Raw genomic sequence first — 24,513 nt, 5'->3', positions numbered from 1 at the left:
CAGACGCCCTTATCCAGGGCGACATATAATCGTAAGCAAATACATTTCAAGTATTACAGTACAAGTAATAATAAAATTAAGAGCAAGATAAATACAATGACTTTGGTTCAAGCAAGTACAAGTGTGACAAAATACGATTCGATAATACAGCAGATAAAAGTGTCAGTGATAGTTACATCAGTATATGATTAAATACAAAATACTACAGATTAAACACTTGGCAGATTACAGTACTCTGAAGTACAGGATTAAATGCAGTAAAATAGGGGGCAGATAAGAGCAAGTAAAGCGCATTTAAGGAAGGTGTCCCAGGGGAAAAACAGGAGTTTTACAGGTGCTTTCTGAAAAGGTGAGTCGTGAGTATAATAATAATAATAATAATAATAATAATAATAATAATAATAATTTTTTAATATGTTGTCTACAGTTTTAGAAAGAGTTCTTGCCGTTCACAACACATGAGAAATATCAGTCTGGGTTTTGGTCTTATGATAGCACCGAGACAGCGCTTAGATGATGATGTGTTGTTATCCTCTGAAACGGGCACAGGTACTGTCCGGCCATCAGAGGCCTCCTTGACAGGACTGTATCTTCATATACAGCAGCGTCTTGGCAAACACAACGAACTCTATACGGTACACTGTGTGCTACTCATTCATTTCATTCTTGAGATAATCTTGCTCTTTTTTAAGGTCTGTAGCTTCCTTGTGTTGCAAACCATATTCCACAGAGAGAAAAAGACATAACTTGTTCTTTTTTTCTTTTTATTGAGTTAAAAAAGTAAAAAATAACCACTGCTATCGTGATAATCGGTGTACCGTGAAAGAGTCGGCTCACAACTATTTGTATCGTGGGAATTCACTATCGTTTCATCCCTACAACAGACCACCATGCACAAGCAAGATCTCCGAGCCTGCAGGTATATACCCATCTTCTTGCAGGAGGTTCCCTCGATGAGGTACGCCGGATGAGCCTGCGGTCTGATTGCAGCGATGCGCTTCTCGCTTGGAAAGGGAGACGCCAATCTGCTAACGCGAGGTTGCGATGGGCTCGCCTCCGTGGGAGCAGGAAGAGGAAGCGTTTGCTGGATTGTTTACCGTCTGTGGGTGGGACTGTTCAGCGGCAGCAACAGCAAAATTGAGTTTGTCTGTGTGATTTGTATTTGGGGCAAGTAAAGCATCACAGCTCTGTCCTGCAGGTTACTGAAAGGACGAGTGTGCGAGTTTTGTTTTCTTTTCATGGCGGTAGAAGGCGGTGTGCGGATTGTACTGTTACAGTAACCCGCTGTGTCGGTAATACTCGCTACTTAAGTCAAGTGTGATTGAATAAAAAACGAGTATTATATTATTAATAATAAAAGCCTGCATAAGGACAGGATTTCTGTCACAAACTAGTAGTCAGAGAAGATGGACTTCAGTATGTACGTTTCGTTCTTTCAATACGAGCTCGCCTCTAGCATCGAGCACGCAGTGAAAGGGACTGTGGACACCGTCTTGTGCGAAATTGCAAAAGTTGTCGGCAGCAAATTCACTGAATTCCAAATTGAAATTGCTGGAAAAGAGAAAGAGAATGAAAGTCTGAAGCTGAGATTGGAAATATCAGAGAGCGAGTTGAAAGCAGTGCGGGAATGCATGAACGCTGCAGATGCAGACATTAAACAACCTCTCAGAAACATGAACCCCGACTGCAATGAACAAGACTATCCTAGGTATAAGAACCAGGGATTGTTCATCAGAGCTAAAGGTAAGGTGTAATAATGTTACGGTTGTTATATACCTTTGTCATGTATTCAATTGCAATTAAATATATGTTGTTACTTGCATGGGATACATTTGCTAAACTCCCATTGTCCCAAAAGTTCAATACCACGAGGCAGATTTTTGTGGTGAGGTGACAGATAAGACCCTTATAAGAAAGTGGTACATTGTCAGATTTTGGTACATGTGCAATCAATTGCGATCTAATGGGTGTTTAGCTAATGTGAAAAGGAGGTTCATTTTTCACTTTCTAATGAGTTTTTTGCAGCAGTGTGTAAGTGGTATATGCTTATTTAAATCACTTTTCATACCTGTACCTGCGTCTGATGAGTGTTTTGCAGCGGTCTGTAAGTGGTACCTTCACAATTAATAAATGTACAAGTTTCTGACGAGTGTCTTTCTGACGCCTACCAGAAAATAAAATGCCACCTGGTCCGATCTTACCTGTCCTCTGACAGTGCTGAACGTTTTGTTCTTCATCACATCTTGGTTATTTAATGCTCTGTACTCTACTTGTACATTAGAGGCTGCAGTTAGTACATAATGCAGCAGCAGTAATTATGCCACAGTGCACACTAACACATTGCACCAGTTCTTGTTAAGTTACTGTAGTGTTAGGAAGTGCTACGTCATCAATCAGTCTTTATTTGATATAGCGCCCTTCACAATAAATTGTCGCAAGACGCTTCACAGGTACAACATAACAGTAATTATTGATACTGTACAAGCAGTAGCAAACATTAAAACATTTAATACAAAAATCAATTCAAGTGCAATACAATACAGGGTAAAAACATGACTTAATATTAAGATGTGAGCTGTAGATTATAAGAGTGTGTCTTCAGTCGTGTTTTAAAAACTGCAACAGTTTGTGCCTCTGTTACTGAAACAGGCAGCCGATTCCATAATTCGGGGGCCCTAAAGCCAAACGATCTACCACCTGTGCTCTTTTCAGATACCTTAGGGACAGGAAGCAATCCTGCATCCTGGGATCACAACAGTCATCTAGGTATATATGGGATTAAAATATCATTTAAATAGGAAAGAGCCAAACCGTTTAATGCTTTGTAAGTAATAAGCATGACCTTAATCATAATACTGTACTACAAAATAATCAAACATAGTACTACAGTGGTACACAATAAAGAATATGTATATTTTACACACGAAAAAGAAGAGTGCCAACAGCATCTACAGAAACAGACAAAGAATTACAAGAGGCAAAACCTCTAAACCCAACCCACAACCAATCCCACAATACTGTAGCACCTTAATCCACAACCAATCCCACAATACTGTAGCACCTTAATCCACAACCAATCCCACAATACTGTAGCACCTTAATCCACAACCAATCCCACAATACTGTAGCATCTTAATCCACAACCAATCCCACAATACTGTAGCACCTTAATCCACAACCAATCCCACAATACTGTAGCACCTTAATCCACAACCAATCCCACAATACTGTAGCACCCTAATCCACAACCAATCCCACAATACTGTAGCATCTTAATCCACAACCAATCCCACAATACTGTAGCACCTTAATCCACAACCAATCCCACAATACTGTAGCATCTTAATCCACAACCAATCCCACAATACTGTAGCATCTTAATCCACAACCAATCCCACAATACTGTAGCACCCTAATCCACAACCAATCCCACAATACTGTAGCACCTTAATCCACAACCAATCCCACAATACTGTAGCACCTTAATCCACAACCAATCCCACAATACTGTAGCATCTTAATCCACAACCAATCCCACAATACTGTAGCACCTTAATCCACAACCAATCACACAATACTGTAGCACCTTAATCCACAACCAATCCCACAATACTGTAGCATCTTAATCTACAACCAATCCCACAATACTGTAGCACCTTAATCCACAACCAATCCCACAATACTGTAGCATCTTAATCCACAACCAATCCCACAATACTGTAGCACCTTAATCCACAACCAATCCCACAATACTGTAGCATCTTAATCCACAACCAATCCCACAATACTGTAGCATCTTAATCCACAACCAATCCCACAATACTGTAGCATCTTAATCCACAACCAATCCCACAATACTGTAGCATCTTAATCCACAACCAATCCCACAATACTGTAGCACCTTAATCCACAACCAATCCCACAATACTGTAGCATCTTAATCCACAACCAATCCCACAATACTGTAGCACCTTAATCCACAACCAATCCCACAATACTGTAGCATCTTAATCCACAACCAATCCCACAATACTGTAGCATCTTAATCCACAACCAATCCCACAATACTGCAGCATCTTAATCCACAACCAATCCCACAATACTGTAGCACCTTAATCCACAACCAATCCCACAATACTGTAGCACCTTAATCCACAACCAATCCCACAATACTGTAGCATCTTAATCCACAACCAATCCCACAATACTGTAGCATCTTAATCCACAACCAATCCCACAATACTGTAGCACCTTAATCCACAACCAATCCCACAATACTGTAGCACCTTAATACACAACCAATCACACAATACTGTAGCACCTTAATCCACAACCAATCCCACAATACTGTAGCACCTTAATCCACAACCAATCCCACAATACTGTAGCACCTTAATCCACAACCAATCCCACAATACTGTAGCACCCTAAACCACAACCAATCCCACAATACTGTAGCATCTTAATCCACAACCAATCCCACAATACTGTAGCACCTTAATCCACAACCAATCCCACAATACTGTAGCACCTTAATCACAACCAATCCCACAATACTGTAGCACCTTAATCCACAACCAATCCCACAATACTGTAGCACCTTAATCCACAACCAATCCCACAATACTGTAGCACCTTAATCCACAACCAATCCCACAATACTGTAGCACCCTAATCCACAACCAATCCCACAATACTGTAGCATCTTAATCCACAACCAATCCCACAATACTGTAGCACCTTAATCCACAACCAATCCCACAATACTGTAGCATCTTAATCCACAACCAATCCCACAATACTGTAGCACCTTAATCCACAACCAATCCCACAATACTGTAGCATCTTAATCCACAACCAATCCCACAATACTGTAGCATCTTAATCACAACCAATCCCACAATACTGTAGCACCTTAATCCACAACCAATCCCACAATACTGTAGCACCTTAATCCACAACCAATCCCACAATACTGTAGCACCTTAATCCACAACCAATCCCACAATACTGTAGCACCCTAAACCACAACCAATCCCACAATACTGTAGCATCTTAATCCACAACCAATCCCACAATACTGTAGCACCTTAATCCACAACCAATCCCACAATACTGTAGCACCTTAATCACAACCAATCCCACAATACTGTAGCACCTTAATCCACAACCAATCCCACAATACTGTAGCACCTTAATCCACAACCAATCCCACAATACTGTAGCACCTTAATCCACAACCAATCCCACAATACTGTAGCACCCTAATCCACAACCAATCCCACAATACTGTAGCATCTTAATCCACAACCAATCCCACAATACTGTAGCACCTTAATCCACAACCAATCCCACAATACTGTAGCATCTTAATCCACAACCAATCCCACAATACTGTAGCACCTTAATCCACAACCAATCCCACAATACTGTAGCATCTTAATCCACAACCAATCCCACAATACTGTAGCATCTTAATCACAACCAATCCCACAATACTGTAGCACCTTAATCCACAACCAATCCCACAATACTGTAGCACCTTAATCCACAACCAATCCCACAATACTGTAGCATCTTAATCCACAACCAATCCCACAATACTGTAGCATCTTAATACACAACCAATCCCACAATACTGTAGCACCTTAATCCACAACCAATCCCACAATACTGTAGCACCTTAATCCACAACCAATCCCACAATACTGTAGCATCTTAATCCACAACCAATCCCACAATACTGTAGCACCTTAATCCACAACCAATCCCACAATACTGTAGCATCTTAATCCACAACCAATCCCACAATACTGTAGCACCTTAATCCACAACCAATCCCACAATACTGTAGCACCTTAATCCACAACCAATCCCACAATACTGTAGCACCTTAATCCACAACCAATCCCACAATACTGTAGCACCTTAATCCACAACCAATCCCACAATACTGTAGCACCTTAATCCACAACCAATCCCACAATACTGTAGCACCTTAATCCACAACCAATCCCACAATACTGTAGCACCTTAATCCACACATGTGTTACATTCCTAATAGACATTTTCATCCCCAAAGTCTGTCTGCTTCTCATTTTCAGGCAAGCATGGTAGATGGGCACATCTTGAGCAGATTTCACATTAAACCTGAGAAATAAAAATTAAATAATTACTGCAAAATGTGTAATAAAAATAAGCATAAACTATCCACATCTTGAAGTAGTTAGTTTAAACAGACATATATTTTTTCCTCCATAATTCACATAAAACTGTTTAAAAAAAATTATATATTTTACAATAATAAATCAAGGCTGTAATAGTACAGTACCACACAAAAGCACTAATGTTACATTTGAAACGTCATCCATATTTTCAGTAGCTTGCGTAAAGAATTGCAGTAATACCTCTGAAATGAACAGTTAACACACACTAGTACTTTTTTATGGTGCATGAACATATTTATGGATATCCGTGTAAAAGTCTCAATTCAATTCTCAGTGTTTTGAATCCAGTATTAGCTCATCTCTTTTGATGGACAAGGGATATGTCCTCAAAACAGAATTGACCCCTGGAACCAACAACAATAGGGTTTTTTTTTTAATTATATCACCAGCCAGATGGAAAATCTTGTCCGCACTGTGTGGCCATTTGAAGTATTTTCCAGATTTGTGCATCACAGATACTTCAGTCTCATCACTTGTGATGCATGTTATTTCTCCTGGGTACTCAACATCCTCACAACACACCACTCCCCAACAGAGAAGCCACTGGTGCTTCCTGAACTATTGCTAGTATTTGTGTCCGGAGAATGGTCTGTAACTGCTGTGTTGTCAAGTGGAGGTGCCATGAACCCCTCAGTACTGGCTGTCCCAGTAGCCGTGTCAGTGTTGGCAGTGTGGGCATGATCATGGGATCAATGATAATGGCTGGAGTAGCTTCCAAGGCATTATGCCACAACCGTGCCTTTCCAGTTTCAGAATCATAGCAAACTCCATGCATCTTTTGTATTCCTGAGACAGGCTGTACATCTACCCAGGAGTTCATACACTGTATGCAGGAGTGGATTTCCTCTTCAGAAATATGAAACACAGTGGTCTTGTGTAACAGTTTCTGAGCTACACAAGCAAAATCTGCAGAGGATTGCACAACAGGAGGATCATCTTTTTTGCTCATTACTGTTGAACGAACAAGACACCTTTTTGAATAAGTCTTTTAACTGAAACACACTAGAGCAGTGTCTCTGTCTGTCAGCCACTCAATCCAGTTGTTATTTGGGCCTATTGCAGTAGAGCATCACTCCCAGGCAAGCACTACCCCCTCATTATCCCCACCTCTTTAGAACTACACTGCACCCTAGTGGCCGGAGTCACTAATCATTGCTTCATTCAATTGCATTGAGTTGAGTTGTTTGCAGTTGTTTCCACAGCCCCTACATACTTTTAGTTACATATTTTATGTTGTGATAAAGCAGCAAAATATGGTCATTCACAAAATTTAGAGGAAATGCTTACATTTAGGTGTCTTCTCTTGAAGGAGCTGATGTCGAGTCGCATGTAGAAACATGGCTGTTTGGTGCTGCCATCCAGGGTGTATTCCTTTTCATTTAAATTGAATCCTCTGTAAATTAATCTTGACATTTAGGTGTAAAAGTGTCGTATGGGACATGGCATTATGCATAGAATTGTGTTGCCTGATTTTTCAGTAAATACATTCACATATTTCATTTTTCATTTTTGTAGCACTTTCTTGAGAACCCCATCAGGTAATTTGCACTGTCACATGTTCATTCAGTTTTTTTTTCTTTAATGAAGCTACCATTAAAAAACCAGTGGGGGAAAATGTACAAAAAGATTAAATATTTTAATATAAAAAGGTTCTTGGCTTTGGTAAAGATTAAGGTCTTTTGTGTTACTCCATGTCTGTTTTACCACGTACTCGCCCTTTTCACTCTGCACTGTGCATGCCAAGATTTTGTTTTTCCTTAAGACTGAGGACGCTCATCAAAAACTGCAGCCTGTGTTTTTAATGAGAAAGTACATGTTGATTAAAGTTACATTTTACTCCACATGTAATAATTAGTTTTATATTAAATTCAGACAGGTGGTGTTAACTAGCTTTAAAGTGTACTATAGAGCTAGGTACATTTTATTAAGCTTGTATGTAGTGTTGCTACTGTATGTTATGTGTGTTTTACAATGTGTATGTATTGTAATATGGAAAAATGTAGCTCCATTCAAAGACAATTGCCAAGGTATGACATGTTGACTATCCACACACGCACATCGAATTTTGTAACCTTCATACATATAACTGTCTAGGTATGCAAATTTGACGTCAAATGTTGCTACCTTCAAAAGATAATTATCAAAGTATGATATATTCAATTGGTAGATGTAAAACAATAACATAATACTGCATTACATGTTCACAACACACAGGCTGGGTATATATGGGAGCTATATGAATTTATAATAATAATAATAATAATAATAATAATAATAATAATAATAATACAGCTGTGTCTGGAGTTCCGATACTGTTTGTCATGTTGTTGATATTAGTTTGAAAATAAGTCATTTTAATTATAGTGTATTATTTTAATTCTGCTATATAATTGTTTTTAAATCTTTTTAAACAACTCTCCATATAACCACCAAGATGATTTTTATTAACTACACCAAAAAATAACATTTATAGCTGCAGATGACACTTTGGTATAGGTATCAGATTTTGACAGATGCGATGCTTGTGCAGGCCTATTTTGCTACCGGTCAAATTTAGACGAGGTAGCAGACATTGACATTACCCAGGTACTACTTTATAAATGATACCCTTTTTTCTGGATGAATGAAAGACTCACACCAAACAAGTAATTGTTTCAAGATGTTTTTTTTTTTTTTGGGGGGGGGGGGGGGGTGGTGGAGAGTAGAATATATATCTAAGGATAGACCATATTTAATATATTTATAGGCATATAAATCATTTCTCGAAATCTACAAATTTTTATCCCCACATTTTCAACTCACAGGTCAAATTCTGATCTGCAATATCTTGGTAACTGTTAGGACACACTTGCAACTGGAACTGAATAAGTCTCTCTGAGATGAATATCCATGACAAAGCCTCCACTGCACATCAGCGCTCTGAAGTACGATATTAACGCATCTAGTGTGCAATGGATAGACGCACGACTTTTTCGGATGACGGCTGCTAAGTGACAGAACAGATCCAGTGTGCAGTGGCCTGAAAAGTCACTTTGGATAAAAGCATCTGCTAAATGACATGAAACATTATTTCATACAATTCTAAACTCCACAGAATTTGACCCTCTTTGAATTACACTCTGTATTTATCTGTGTAGTGAGAGTATAAAGCTTGTATCATTTTGTTTCCCACAGATAATAAAGAGAGGCAGGCTTTCATTGAAGCAGATGAGGGGCTAGACGCTGTTTACACACAAGAGGGGATCTTTGATCATGAACAGTGTGCAAGTTTAATACAGGATACAGAGCAGACTTCTTTGGAAGGTAAAGAAGCCCCAAGACTTGAGATTGTCCACATTAAAGAGGAGGCAACTGAACTGGAACTTGTCCACATTACAGGGAAAGTTTCTAAAGAAAATAAAGTCAATATACTGGAGGAGAATATAGCTATGCTGGGATCTAGCCATTTTGATGATTGTCCTCCTGAATTGGTCCACATGAAACCCAATCAGTCTGTGTCTGAAGACGCTTGTTCTAGTGTTGGAGAAGAGGGCACTGTGCTGGGGTCCATTCAGGGGGAACATCACACCCCAGAAGATGGAAAGGAGGACAGAGCAATGCCATGCACTAGCAGCACAACATGTAAGCAGAATGTCAAAAATACAGTTATATACAATTGTTTTGTGAATGATTCAAAGTTTATCATTGTTCAAAATTACCAATATTCTAATTAGAATAAATAGTTGATAATCAACAAGATTACTTAAAATCTTGAGTAGATTTAATCCTATATGTTTGTATTCTGACATACTTGCCTTTTAATGTTATAATTGTTAACAGTGATGGTTGTGAGGTGAAGCCTTACAAGAAATTGAATGATTTAATGCTGTGCAGTAACCTTTGTTTCTCTTTCCTCCACTTATTAACTAGATATAAGAAGATACAACACCACTCCAGCAACCCAGTGCAAAATCTCTTCTGATGGCAAAATGCATCGTAAGGATCACAGAGATTCAACACCGCAAGATGAATATGTGAAGAAACTGGGAACTCGCTCAGTTCAAAATCTTTCTGTACAAGATTGCAGACCACTTACTCTGGGTTATATAGTGACTCCACATCCCGAGGTTGTTAATAATTCTGCAACCCAGGGCAACTTCATTCCCCTACAAACTCCCCTGCAGATTCCTTCAGAGCAGATCTTGTATCACTGTACTGAATGTGGCACCAATTTCACTGACCTGGGAAACCTGAAAGCACACCAACAGATTCACAAAGAAGAGAAACCCCATCACTGTACTGAGTGTGGAAAAAGCTTCAGATGGGTAGGTGGGCTTATAACCCACCAGCGTATTCACACAGGAGAGAAACCCTACCTCTGTACTGAGTGTGGGAAGAGATTCAGAGATTCAGTCAAATTAAAAGTACACCAGCGAATTCACACTGGAGAGAAGCCTTATGAATGTCCTGTATGTGGAAAGGGTTTCAGTCGGAGAGACAACCTTAGAATACACCACAGAATCCACACAGGAGAGAAACCTTTTGAGTGTACTGACTGTGGGAAGAGATTTGTAGAGTCAAATATGCTAAAGAGACACCGTCGAGTTCACAGAAATTTAGTCAGTTAGGACACTTAAAAAAAATAGTTTACAGAATGCAATGACCTCAGTCACACCAGAATACCAAAACAGAGCCACATTTCTCTCTGTCAGTTTTAATTGCAAATTGCAAGTAACTGTTAAAGTAAATGTAATTATAATAAAATGTATGTAAAATGAAAAAAAAGATTCCTATCCTGCAGCACCTATATTATGTAAGAGCAGTGTGTGACTATACTGCAGCAATCATGGAAAAGAAGCAGGATGACGGTTACTATTCAAGGAGCAGGTGTCCCTGTAACCGGCTTATTCCTCAGTGCAGCGGCTGCATTGACCGACGTGCCTATCAGCACAGTGCTGGGAGTTCATGGAATGGCCAGATTTGCAGAAAGACATCAGCAGGAAGCTATAACTGCAGCATACAGACCTGTGTCATGCATTGTGATAAGCAAGAGAAGTGATTCAAATTGCATGAGCTGCACCAATGGACCGTTTATGGAGATCACAATCCTAGTTAACAAATAGCTACACTTTCCTTGTTTTACACTGATAACATTTTATTTTCTTGCCAGTACATGGTTACAGAAGCCCTTTTCACACTGGCATGCTCTGCCTGTATAATAATAATAATAATAATAATAAGATATTTAACAATTACAAAAAAAACATTTTAAAATAGGTATGGCTTAAGCTTGAAACCACAAAAGTCAGAAAATTCCTTACAAACACAAATGACAATTACATTAACTTCAGTGGTGCAGCTTGAAGCCACACCAATCATGAAATGCCATACCACCCATAACTCATCCTGGTTAGGCTTTTATCATAGATACCGAGATGTGATGGGCAGGGTAACATTTAATAATAAGGGGAGCAGTGAAAATGGCAGTGGTAAGAACATTCATTTTAAACCTCAGCAACAACATCTTAACAAGGAAAAGTTCCACTAAACAATGATAATGGGAGCAGAGAAAAAAAACATCTTCAATCACATTTTCACTGCTGCTCTGATCATCTGCTTCTAATGTTAAGGGTGGTTTTAAAATAAATAAATTAGGTTCAATAACATTTCCATTTACACTTCTCCCTGGCAACAAAGATACAGGGGAGGTGACTGTATGTTTGTATTAACTGCAGTATATTTGAGACTCGCTCATTCAGTTGTGATGAAGCTTGGTATGGGCATTCATTAGCACAAGTGCTTGAGAGTACCCAAATACTTGTCATTGTCACCTGCTTTCCCATTGGTGTTGGCCTCTTATTAGCTGGGATAATGAAGGCCACAGAGCCATTTCTAATATCTGCATGGACACTTGGTACAAGAAGTTATTCCAATAAAGAGCTGTGTGAGTGTAGCTCATGCTGACATACTTTTCCACATCACTGCCATGATTGGCTGAGCTACTAAACTCTGTATTTCATGAACCCCTTGCCCCGGTTTGATTAAACTGTACAGAAGTATTTATTATGATATATTCTACATGCTCTGCATGTGGGTCATGGTGATCTACTTAGAAATCAGGGGCTCCTTGTCAGTATTGCTTAGTTGAGCAATTGAGTGTGTTGCTAAAGATTTCAAAGATATTTCCACTGCTCCTCTTGTCTATTTACTGGAACTTTTCTGTTGGAAATGTTCTGCTATAATGTTAAGTAAAGGAAGTGTGTTTAAAGCAGCCATTAAGTATTTTACAATATAGTTATTATATGAACACATAATTCAACTGTTTATTCCAAAATTATTATTATTATTATAGAATTTTGCTTAACAGGTGCAATTTAGTATTCAGTTTCTGCTCAGATCATTATTTACCAGTCGTGAAAAGACTTGAAAAAACTACCAGTTCTGAAGTTCTGAAGTGAGGTGGCTATAGAAATGGCCACAACGGGTGTGGAACTGTCATTTCTGCCCCCTTGAGTTAGCAAAGGCAACATCTCTATACGAGATTATCAAACAAGTAAGAAATTAACCATTATGAAGAACAAATAGATGATGTGAAGTAACCCTTAATCCTTTAGGCAGTGTTTCCCAGCCCCGGAGCTGGGGACCCACTGGCTCGATTGCAATGAACTGAAAGGAGCGTACTAACTGGGGATGATCCCGTGGTTAGTACGGAGGACGGTACTAAACTAGTACGCAAGTTAATGCCAATTGCAATGAACAAAGAAGCTTAAGATAGTACCCAGCTGCTTATTAAAATGTGTCTCATTTGCAACAAACTCAAAGTAAATGTTGTTGCCCTCTAGAGGATGCTAAGTTAGTCTAGCAATTTCTGTAGACGAAAGAAAATTAAAATTCTCTGGTGATCTGATTCAAGCATCCAAAATCCTAATAGGTATAGACAATGTCGACCCAGGGGACTTTTTCGACCTGAAAAAACAAACAAGGACCAGGGGTCACAAATGGAGATTAGATAAAAGGGCATTCAAAACAAAAAATAGGAGGCACTTTTTTACACAGAGAATTGTGAGGGTCTGGAACTAACTCCCCAGTAATGTTGTTGAAGCTGACACCCTGGGATCCTTCAAGAAGCTGCTTGATGAGATTCTGGGATCAATAAGCTACTAACAACCAAACAAGCAAGATGGGCTGAATGGCCTCCTCTCGTTTGTAAACTTTCTTATGTTCTTCTTATGTACTATGAAGCATAGTGGTGGCAGCAACATGCTATGGGGATGCTTTTCATCGGCAGGGACTGGGAAGCTTGTCAGGGTAGAGGGCAAAATGGATGGAGCTAAATACAGGCAAATCCTTGAGGAAAACCTGCTTCAGTCTGCAAAAGACCCAAGACTGGGACGGAAATTCACCTTTCAGCAGGACAATGACCCCAAGCACACAGCCAAAGAGACACTGGAGTGGCTTAAAAACAAGAGAGTGAATGTCCTAGAGTGGCCCAGTCAAAGCCTGGACTTGAATCCGGTTGAGAATCTGTGGCAAGACTTGAAGATTGCTGTCCACCAACGATCCCCATCCAACTTGACAGAGCTTGAACAATTTGCCAAGAAGAATGGGTGAATATTGCACGATCCAGATGTGCAAACCTGGTAGAGACTTACCCCAAAAGACTCACAGCTGTAATTGCTGCCAAAGGTGGTTCTACCAAGTATTGACTCAGGGGGGTGAATACTTATCTAACCAAGACATTTCATTTTTTTTTTTTTTCATTAACTGTTGTTTCACAATAAATATTCTGTTGCCTCTTTAAAGTGTTGAGTAGGTTGCGTAAAGCAAAGGAAAAAAAATCCCATTTAAATGCATCAAGGTTTGAGGTTGTAACACAACAAACTGTGAAAACATCCAAGGGTGGTGAATATTTACTATAGGCGCTGTGCATACGGCAAGAGCGTTGATGTAAGGTGTCTGATGTTACAATCGACCCCATGGCCAGGGCCAGTTATAACATTCTGTGAAGAATAATTAAATAAATAACAAAATATTTAACTCAAGAATTGAATGTTTTATTGAATAAGATTATTTTTCACATGAAGCAAATATGTTTGTTTTTATTTAACTCAAAAAGTGAATATCTTTATTGAAAAATAAAAACATTCACATAAGGCATTTGTTTTTGTCCTACTTTTAAAACTTTAACATCCCTAAAATTATAGGCCTTATCAAGCAAGAATGTGTCATTCTGAGTCACAACTGTGGTATATGAACATTTTGTTTCCTTCAGTGCAAGATGCATGTGCCTAAATGTAGTTCAGCTAATGGTGTGTGGGAACAATTGTAACACGTGTTACAACTGACCCCAACCTCATGTTGCAGCAAGAAACAACAAAACTAAGAGCAATCAATTGTGTCAATTATAAAGTACAGCGATCAGGGATGAGAATGGTCATCTCTGAACAGAACCAGACAGTGACAGAGACACACGCAGGGAGAAAGGGGGGAGTTCATCTCTGAACAGAACCAGACAGTGACAGAGACACACGCAGGGAGAAAGGGGGGAGTTCATCTCTGAACAGAACCAGACAGTGACAGAGACACATGCAGGGAGAAAGGGGGGAATTCATCTCTGAACAGAACCAGACAGTGACAGAGACACACGCAGGGAGAAAGGGGGGAGTTCATCTCTGAACAGAACCAGACAGTGACAGAGACACACACAGGGAGAAAGGGGGGAGTTCATCTCTGAACAGAACCAGACAGTGACAGAGACACATGCAGGGAGAAAGGGGGGAGTTCATCTCTGAACAGAACCAGACAGTGACAGAGACACACGCAGGGAGAAAGGGGGGAGTTCATCTCTGAACAGAACCAGACAGTGACAGAGACACACGTAGGGAGAAAGGGGGGAGTTCATCTCTGAACAGAACCAGACAGTGACAGAGACACACACAGGGAGAAAGGGGGGAGTTCATCTCTGAACAGAACCAGACAGTGACAGAGACACACACAGGGAGAAAGGGGGGAGTTCATCTCTGAACAGAACCAGACAGTGACAGAGACACACGCAGGGAGAAAGGGGGGAGTTCATCTCTGAACAGAACCAGACAGTGACAGAGACACACGCAGGGAGAAAGGGGGGAGTTCATCTCTGAACAGAACCAGACAGTGACAGAGACACACACAGGGAGAAAGGGGGGAGTTCATCTCTGAACAGAACCAGACAGTGACAGAGACACACGTAGGGAGAAAGGGGGGAGTTCATCTCTGAACAGAACCAGACAGTGACAGAGACACATGCAGGGAGAAAGGGGGGAGTTCATCTCTGAACAGAACCAGACAGTGACAGAGACACATGCAGGGAGAAAGGGGGGAGTTCATCTCTGAACAGAACCAGACAGTGACAGAGACACACACAGGGAGAAAGGGGGGAGTTCATCTCTGAACAGAACCAGACAGTGACAGAGACACATGCAGGGAGAAAGGGGGGAGTTCATCTCTGAACAGAACCAGACAGTGACAGAGACACACACAGGGAGAAAGGGGGGAGTTCATCTCTGAACAGAACCAGACAGTGACAGAGACACATGCAGGGAGAAAGGGGGGAGTTCATCTCTGAACAGAACCAGACAGTGACAGAGACACACGCAGTGAGAAAGGGGGGAGTTCATCTCTGAACAGAACCAGACAGTGACAGAGACACACGCAGGGAGAAAGGGGGGAGTTCATCTCTGAACAGAACCAGACAGTGACAGAGACACACACAGGGAGAAAGGGGGGAGTTCATCTCTGAACAGAACCAGACAGTGACAGAGACACATGCAGGGAGAAAGGGGGGAGTTCATCTCTGAACAGAACCAGACAGTGACAGAGACACACGCAGGGAGAAAGGGGGGAGTTCATCTCTGAACAGAACCAGACAGTGACAGAGACACACACAGGGAGAAAGGGGGGAGTTCATCTCTGAACAGAACCAGACAGTGACAGAGACACATGCAGGGAGAAAGGGGGGAGTTCATCTCTGAACAGAACCAGACAGTGACAGAGACACACACAGGGAGAAAGGGGGGAGTTCATCTCTGAACAGAACCAGACAGTGACAGAGACACATGCAGGGAGAAAGGGGGGAGTTCATCTCTGAACAGAACCAGACAGTGACAGAGACACACACAGGGAGAAAGGGGGGAGTTCATCTCTGAACAGAACCAGACAGTGACAGAGACACATGCAGGGAGAAAGGGGGGAGTTCATCTCTGAACAGAACCAGACAGTGACAGAGACACACGCAGTGAGAAAGGGGGGAGTTCATCTCTGAACAGAACCAGACAGTGACAGAGACACACGCAGGGAGAAAGGGGGGAGTTCATCTCTGAACAGAACCAGACAGTGACAGAGACACACACAGGGAGAAAGGGGGGAGTTCATCTCTGAACAGAACCAGACAGTGACAGAGACACATGCAGGGAGAAAGGGGGGAGTTCATCTCTGAACAGAACCAGACAGTGACAGAGACACACGCAGGGAGAAAGGGGGGAGTTCATCTCTGAACAGAACCAGACAGTGACAGAGACACACACAGGGAGAAAGGGGGGAGTTCATCTCTGAACAGAACCAGACAGTGACAGAGACACATGCAGGGAGAAAGGGGGGAGTTCATCTCTGAACAGAACCAGACAGTGACAGAGACACACGCAGGGAGAAAGGGGGGAGTTCATCTCTGAACAGAACCAGACAGTGACAGAGACACACGCAGGGAGAAAGGGGGGAGTTCATCTCTGAACAGAACCAGACAGTGACAGAGACACACACAGGGAGAAAGGGGGGAGTTCATCTCTGAACAGAACCAGACAGTGACAGAGACACACATAGGGAGAAAGGGGGGAGTTCATCTCTGAACAGAACCAGACAGTGACAGAGACACACACAGGGAGAAAGGGGGGAGTTCACCTCTGAACAGAACCAGACAGTGACAGAGACACATGCAGGGAGAAAGGGGGGAGTTCATCTCTGAACAGAACCAGACAGTGACAGAGACACACGCAGGGAGAAAGGGGGGAATTCATCTCTGAACAGAACCAGACAGTGACAGAGACACACGCAGGGAGAAAGGGGGGAGTTCATCTCTGAACAGAACCAGACAGTGACAGAGACACACACAGGGAGAAAGGGGGGAGTTCATCTCTGAACAGAACCAGACAGTGACAGAGACACACGCAGGGAGAAAGGGGGGAGTTCATCTCTGAACAGAACCAGACAGTGACAGAGACACACACAGGGAGAAAGGGGGGAGTTCATCTCTGAACAGAACCAGACAGTGACAGAGACACACGTAGGGAGAAAGGGGGGAGTTCATCTCTGAACAGAACCAGACAGTGACAGAGACACATGCAGGGAGAAAGGGGGGAGTTCATCTCTGAACAGAACCAGACAGTGACAGAGACACATGCAGGGAGAAAGGGGGGAGTTCATCTCTGAACAGAACCAGACAGTGACAGAGACACACACAGGGAGAAAGGGGGGAGTTCATCTCTGAACAGAACCAGACAGTGACAGAGACACATGCAGGGAGAAAGGGGGGAGTTCATCTCTGAACAGAACCAGACAGTGACAGAGACACACACAGGGAGAAAGGGGGGAGTTCATCTCTGAACAGAACCAGACAGTGACAGAGACACATGCAGGGAGAAAGGGGGGAGTTCATCTCTGAACAGAACCAGACAGTGACAGAGACACACGCAGGGAGAAAGGGGGGAGTTCATCTCTGAACAGAACCAGACAGTGACAGAGACACACGCAGGGAGAAAGGGGGGAGTTCATCTCTGAACAGAACCAGACAGTGACAGAGACACACACAGGGAGAAAGGGGGGAGTTCATCTCTGAACAGAACCAGACAGTGACAGAGACACATGCAGGGAGAAAGGGGGGAGTTCATCTCTGAACAGAACCAGACAGTGACAGAGACACATGCAGGGAGAAAGGGGGGAGTTCATCTCTGAACAGAACCAGACAGTGACAGAGACACATGCAGGGAGAAAGGGGGGAGTTCATCTCTGAACAGAACCAGACAGTGACAGAGACACACGCAGGGAGAAAGGGGGGAGTTCATCTCTGAACAGAACCAGACAGCGACAGAGACACACGCAGGGAGAAAGGGGGGAGTTCATCTCTGAACAGAACCAGACAGTGACAGAGACACACGCAGGGAGAAAGGGGGGAGTTCATCTCTGAACAGAACCAGACAGTGACAGAGACACATGCAGGGAGAAAGGGGGGAGTTCATCTCTGAACAGAACCAGACAGTGACAGAGACACACGCAGGGAGAAAGGGGGGAGTTCCTCTCTGAACAGAACCAGACAGTGACAGAGACACACGCAGGGAGAAAGGGGGGAGTTCATCTCTGAACAGAACCAGACAGTGACAGAGACACACGCAGGGAGAAAGGGGGGAGTTCATCTCTGAACAGAACCAGACAGTGACAGAGACACACACAGGGAGAAAGGGGGGAGTTCATCTCTGAACAGAACCAGACAGTGACAGAGACACACGTAGGGAGAAAGGGGGGAGTTCACCTCTGAACAGAACCAGACAGTGACAGAGACACACACAGGGAGAAAGGGGGGAGTTCACCTCTGAACAGAACCAGACAGTGACAGAGACACATGCAGGGAGAAAGGGGGGAGTTCATCTCTGAACAGAACCAGACAGTGACAGAGACACACACAGGGAGAAAGGGGGAGTTCATCTCTGAACAGAACCAGACAGTGACAGAGACACACGCAGGGAGAAAGGGGGGAGTTCATCTCTGAACAGAACCAGACAGTGACAGAGACACACACAGGGAGAAAGGGGGGAGTTCATCTCTGAACAGAACCAGACAGTGACAGAGACACATGCAGGGAGAAAGGGGGGAGTTCATCTCTGAACAGAACCAGACAGTGACAGAGACACACGCAGGGAGAAAGGGGGGAGTTCATCTCTGAACAGAACCAGACAGTGACAGAGACACACGCAGGGAGAAAGGGGGGAGTTCATCTCTGAACAGAACCAGACAGTGACAGAGACACACACAGGGAGAAAGGGGGGAGTTCATCTCTGAACAGAACCAGACAGTGACAGAGACACATGCAGGGAGAAAGGGGGGAGTTCATCTCTGAACAGAACCAGACAGTGACAGAGACACACGCGGTGAGAAAGGGGGGAGTTCATCTCTGAACAGAACCAGACAGTGACAGAGACACACGCGGGGAGAAAGGGGGGAGTTCATCTCTGAACAGAACCAGACAGTGACAGAGACACACACAGGGAGAAAGGGGGGAGTTCATCTCTGAACAGAACCAGACAGTGACAGAGACACATGCAGGGAGAAAGGGGGGAGTTCATCTCTGAACAGAACCAGACAGTGACAGAGACACACGCAGGGAGAAAGGGGGGAGTTCATCTCTGAACAGAACCAGACAGTGACAGAGACACACACAGGGAGAAAGGGGGGAGTTCATCTCTGAACAGAACCAGACAGTGACAGAGACACACACAGGGAGAAAGGGGGGAGTTCATCTCTGAACAGAACCAGACAGTGACAGAGACACATGCAGGGAGAAATGGGGGAGTTCATCTCTGAACAGAACCAGACAGTGACAGAGACACACACAGGGAGAAAGGGGGGAGTTCATCTCTGAACAGAACCAGACAGTGACAGAGACACACGCAGGGAGAAAGGGGGGAGTTCATCTCTGAACAGAACCAGACAGTGACAGAGACACACGCAGGGAGAAAGGGGGGAGTTCATCTCTGAACAGAACCAGACAGTGACAGAGACACACACAGGGAGAAAGGGGGGAGTTCATCTTTGAACAGAACCAGACAGTGACAGAGACACACGTAGGGAGAAAGGGGGGAGTTCATCTCTGAACAGAACCAGACAGTGCCAGAGACACACACAGGGAGAAAGGGGGGAGTTCATCTCTGAACAGAACCAGACAGTGACAGAGACACATGCAGGGAGAAAGGGGGGAGTTCATCTCTGAACAGAACCAGACAGTGACAGAGACACATGCAGGGAGAAAGGGGAGAGTTCATCTCTGAACAGAACCAGACAGTGACAGACACACGTTGGGAGAAAGGGGGGAGTTCATCTCTGAACAGAACCAGACAGTGACAGAGACACATGCAGGGAGAAAGGGGAGAGTTCATCTCTGAACAGAACCAGACAGTGACAGAGACACATGCAGGGAGAAAGGGGGGAGTTCATCTCTGAACAGAACCAGACAGTGACAGAGACACATGCAGGGAGAAAGGGGAGAGTTCATCTCTGAACAGAACCAGACAGTGACAGACACACGTTGGGAGAAAGGGGAGAGTTCATCTCTGAACAGAACCAGACAGTGACAGAGACGCACGCAGGGAGAAAGGGGGGAGTTCATCTCTGAACAGAACCAGACAGTTACAGAGACACATGCAGGGAGAAAGGGGGGAGTTCATCTCTGAACAGAACCAGACAGTGACAGAGACACACGCAGTGAGAAAGGGGGGAGTTCATCTCTGAACAGAACCAGACAGTGACAGAGACACATGCAGGGAGAAAGGGGGGAGTTCATCTCTGAACAGAACCAGACAGTGACAGAGACACACGCAGGGAGAAAGGGGGGAGTTCATCTCTGAACAGAACCAAGCAGCTGAGGGTGACCACGTACAACACCGGGAAAACACACGGAAAGGGTTCAGGGCACGAGAGACAAACAAATGCAACACAATTACTGCAACGACAGGCAAAATAAACACATACAATAACTAATAAACAGTAATAACAGGAACATGAACAGTTTACAGTCTCGCTAAGCATCCTGGGATACTGCTGTAGCAGCTCTGTCTCAGTGCTGAAGGCTACAGCACCAGGCACGCTACATTGCCCCCAACTAACAGCCGAACGTCCCATTGGCTACAGATTGGTCTCTAAAGCGCGCCGGGAGTCCCCTGGTGCATCCCCCTCAGCGCAACAGAGGTCTTCCAGAGTCTGGACTCAGCACAGCCACTGGGTCCTGGTGCAGAGGATGTCCTCCCGGGTTGGCAGGCAAACAGGCTGGCAACGGTGCCATGGATGGCAGTGGTGCAGGGCTGGTAGCGAGGCTGGCACTGAGACAGGTGGAGCGGCTAGTCCTCGGGGTTATTTTGGGGGTAGTCGGTTGATCTGGAGTACCACCACCCTGCTACAGGTCTGAAGCTTCACCCGGTACACCACGTCGGAGAAAGCTTGGGGCACAAACCCTTCTTCTACCTGGTGTCGTACACCCGCTTCTGTCTGGATCCAGCATCTGACTGGTGCTGTCAGAATCAACGACTTTGAAAAGACCGAGCCTTTCGCCTTTGTGTCTTTCAGTCGTGTGTGAGCGACTGCCTGTGCAGTCACCAGCGAGTCGTTGTCTATTTCTTTCTAGGCCCGCTGTTGAGTGGGTCTTCCAGCTGTGCTCTCCTCCATGGGGCTAGGCCTTGCCATATCCCCGCTGTCGAGCAGACCTCGTCGGCTGCGTAGGCCCGCCCACCTCGGTGAGTTGGGCCTTGTAAACAAACGGTGTGCTATCCCCTATACTATTTATTCTACCGTGGTTTTTGCTGTCTGCTTCAACCCGCTCACCGCGGCTTCAGCCCTTGTGTCCCCCTGGTACAAGCTACGCACTGACCAGGTGTGTGTGACCGCGCAGTTAGGGTAGGCACGTAGCTGCCCCCCCAGTGCTTCGGTATCGCAGCGCACGCATAGCCCTTGGTACTTAGGTATCTCGGTGCGCAAAATGCTCATTGCATACGGCACACGGTGCCCAGCGCTACAGCGTCAGTGCACGCGGTGCTTGGTGCCCACTGCTCCAGCGCTAGTGCACAAACACACGGTGCTGCTCAGTACGCACGGTGCTTGGCCACTGCTATGAAGCTAGAGCAAGGATACGTAACTCTGTGGCCACCGGCTCAGGGAGCGGGGCCTCACGCAGTACACCGTCTATATAAGCCTTGAGCACACTCACTGTGTTACACAGGCAAGTTGCCTGCACCTGTGTTGCATACACCCGCTTGAGATGCGTCTCCATCACCTTGCATTGAGGGTTCGGGCATGCCGGGTCTCTAGCCAACCCACCCACCGGCGGGGCCATAACCAGGGCCGCGATGGTGGAGTCTACCGGGGGGAACCCCACCAGGCAAGCAGTGCGGTCTGCTGTAGAATTCTAGGACCTGAGGCCAGACGATCCCAGGAGGAGCTTACCTCCTCCATGAAATCTGGGAGGCCGGGAATTTTTGATGGTGACGAGCCATCACCTACATCCGGAACATGGACCGGCATGGTTCTGCTGCTGGTGTCCAGGGGACCTGCAGGACGGCTGTAGCGCGTCCCATAAGTGCTGGTCAACCGGGGGGCACTGGCTTCCGAGTCTACCTCGAAGCCAGGTTCGTCCTCAGCAGGGATCTCGCCCACCTGCATGTCAGAGGAGAAGGAGGCCCCTCGCCAGAGGCCGCTATGGAGAGCGTGTCCTCTTGCGCCAGCTGAGACACCTCTCCCGATCCACCCTGAACTCCCCTGGGGGAGGGGGGGTATGGGAATTGGGGCTGTAACAGGGCCTGTTTTGACAAGAGCACTAGGTCCCTCGCCTGCTTGGAACGCTTCACCCTTCTCGCCTGCGGAGATGGGGAGTGACTGCAGGAGGCCTGATCATCGGGGATGCCTAGCAGGGGATCCTGGGACAGGTCATGGAGGGGCTCTGGGGTTCCAAGAGCCACCGACAGTCCAGCCTTAGAGGACGCGGAGCTCGCCCTCGTGGCCTCTCCAAACAAGCTTCTTTCACCCGGGGCTGGAAAGCCTCACAGATGCTGCAGGCCATGTCACTCTCGACGGCTAAGGTGGCATGTTGGACTCCAAAGCACCACGCACACAGGGTATGTTTATCCTCTTGCAGGATATTGGCTTTGCAGGCCGTGTCGGGGTGGAACCCCGACTTGCCTGACATGGGCCTGCAGTTGTGCATGAGCCGTGCACTAAACACTGCTTGCACTGTGCTCAAGCACTGGCTAAATGCGAACGCCGTGTGCTCACCAACTAGCACTGTAGCAGAGGGTACCATACAGCACCGTGTGCACCACGCGTGCTGAGCCCCGAGTACCGGGAGCTGTTGCACTAGGTCTGTGGCAGTGGCCAAGCACCGTGTGCACCTTGCGTTCCGAGCACCGTGCGTTCCTGCACTAGCGCTGTAGCAGTGGGTACCAAGCACCGTGTGCACTGTGCACTGACGCAGTGGAGCTGGGCACCACGTGTTGTATGCACTGAGCACTTGTGCACTGAGATACCTAAGTTTCATGGGCTATGCGGGTGCTGCGGTACCGAAGCACCAGGGGGACTGCTACGCAAATGTGCCTACCCTAACCACGTGGTCACACACACCTGGTCAGCATGTAGCCTGTACCAGGGGGACACAAGGCCAAAGTCACGGTGGGCGAGTTGAAGCAGACAGCAAAAACACAGTAGAAAGATAGTATAGGGGAGAGCACACTGTTTGTTTACAAGGCCCGACTCACTGAGGTGGGCGGGCCTACGCAGCCGGCAGGGTCTACTCGACAGCAGGGATGCAGCAAGGCCTAGCCCCATGGAGGAGAGCGCGGCTGGAAGAGTCACTCAACAGCGGGGATACTGCAAGGCCTAGCCCCATGGAGGAACTGTGTACTCTCAGAAAGAATAGACAACCACTCGCGGGTGACTGCACAGGCAGTCACTCACACATGACAGACAGATAACAAAGAGTGGCCTACCACGCAAGCGTGGGCGGGACCGAGTGCATCTGGTATAGAGAGCTCAGCAATACTTACCCAATGGGTAGGCATAACTCATACGTAATGTCATTGGTGGTAGTCTTCTAATTAAAAGGGAACTTGAACTCTCCAACTTCTTATAGGGTGAAAAATTGCTTAAAATGTTATTAACCAAATTGTTAGTTCAATGAGTGTTCATTTAAGTAGCTGAGAGCTCAGTTGGAGAAAAAACCAGCAGACAGTAGCAGAAATGGACACACCTTGAACATGTATGTAGGTTGTAACAGAATGGTCATCTTTGTATTGGAAATTACACATAGTTGTGTAATGTTGTTTATAATGAACAGTACACAATTTCATTGGAATACTTAAAAAAATAAGTGATTAAACAAATGTCACATAGTCCGCAGTCATTACTACAGTTGTTTTGGTTTTAATCACACAAATGACAGTGACTGTTGAAAACATCTAAAGATATCTACTGTATTGGGCTGTTCCAGAGAACTTTTCAATCCTTAGGAACCCTTGCTCTTAATTGT

General features: G+C 44.8%; 1 protein-coding gene across 1 annotated transcript; it reads left to right on the top strand.

The window, feature by feature from the left end:
• Positions 1 to 760: 760 nt before the first annotated feature.
• On the top strand, positions 761 to 14,356 carry LOC131724932 (zinc finger protein 235-like). The gene is made up of 3 exons (XM_059018027.1): positions 761 to 1,743; positions 9,402 to 9,848; positions 10,137 to 14,356. Exons 1-3 carry the CDS (start codon positions 1,407 to 1,409, stop codon positions 10,832 to 10,834), a joined length of 1,482 nt encoding a protein of 493 aa, XP_058874010.1. The 5' UTR covers positions 761 to 1,406; the 3' UTR covers positions 10,835 to 14,356.
• Positions 14,357 to 24,513: the final 10,157 nt, after the last annotated feature.

Source organism: Acipenser ruthenus, chromosome 58 (genome assembly GCF_902713425.1).
Source record: "Acipenser ruthenus chromosome 58, fAciRut3.2 maternal haplotype, whole genome shotgun sequence".
Taxonomy (NCBI): domain Eukaryota; kingdom Metazoa; phylum Chordata; class Actinopteri; order Acipenseriformes; family Acipenseridae; genus Acipenser; species Acipenser ruthenus.
Note: the sequence above shows the minus strand (reverse complement) of the source record. Positions and strands in the feature narration are given on the sequence as shown.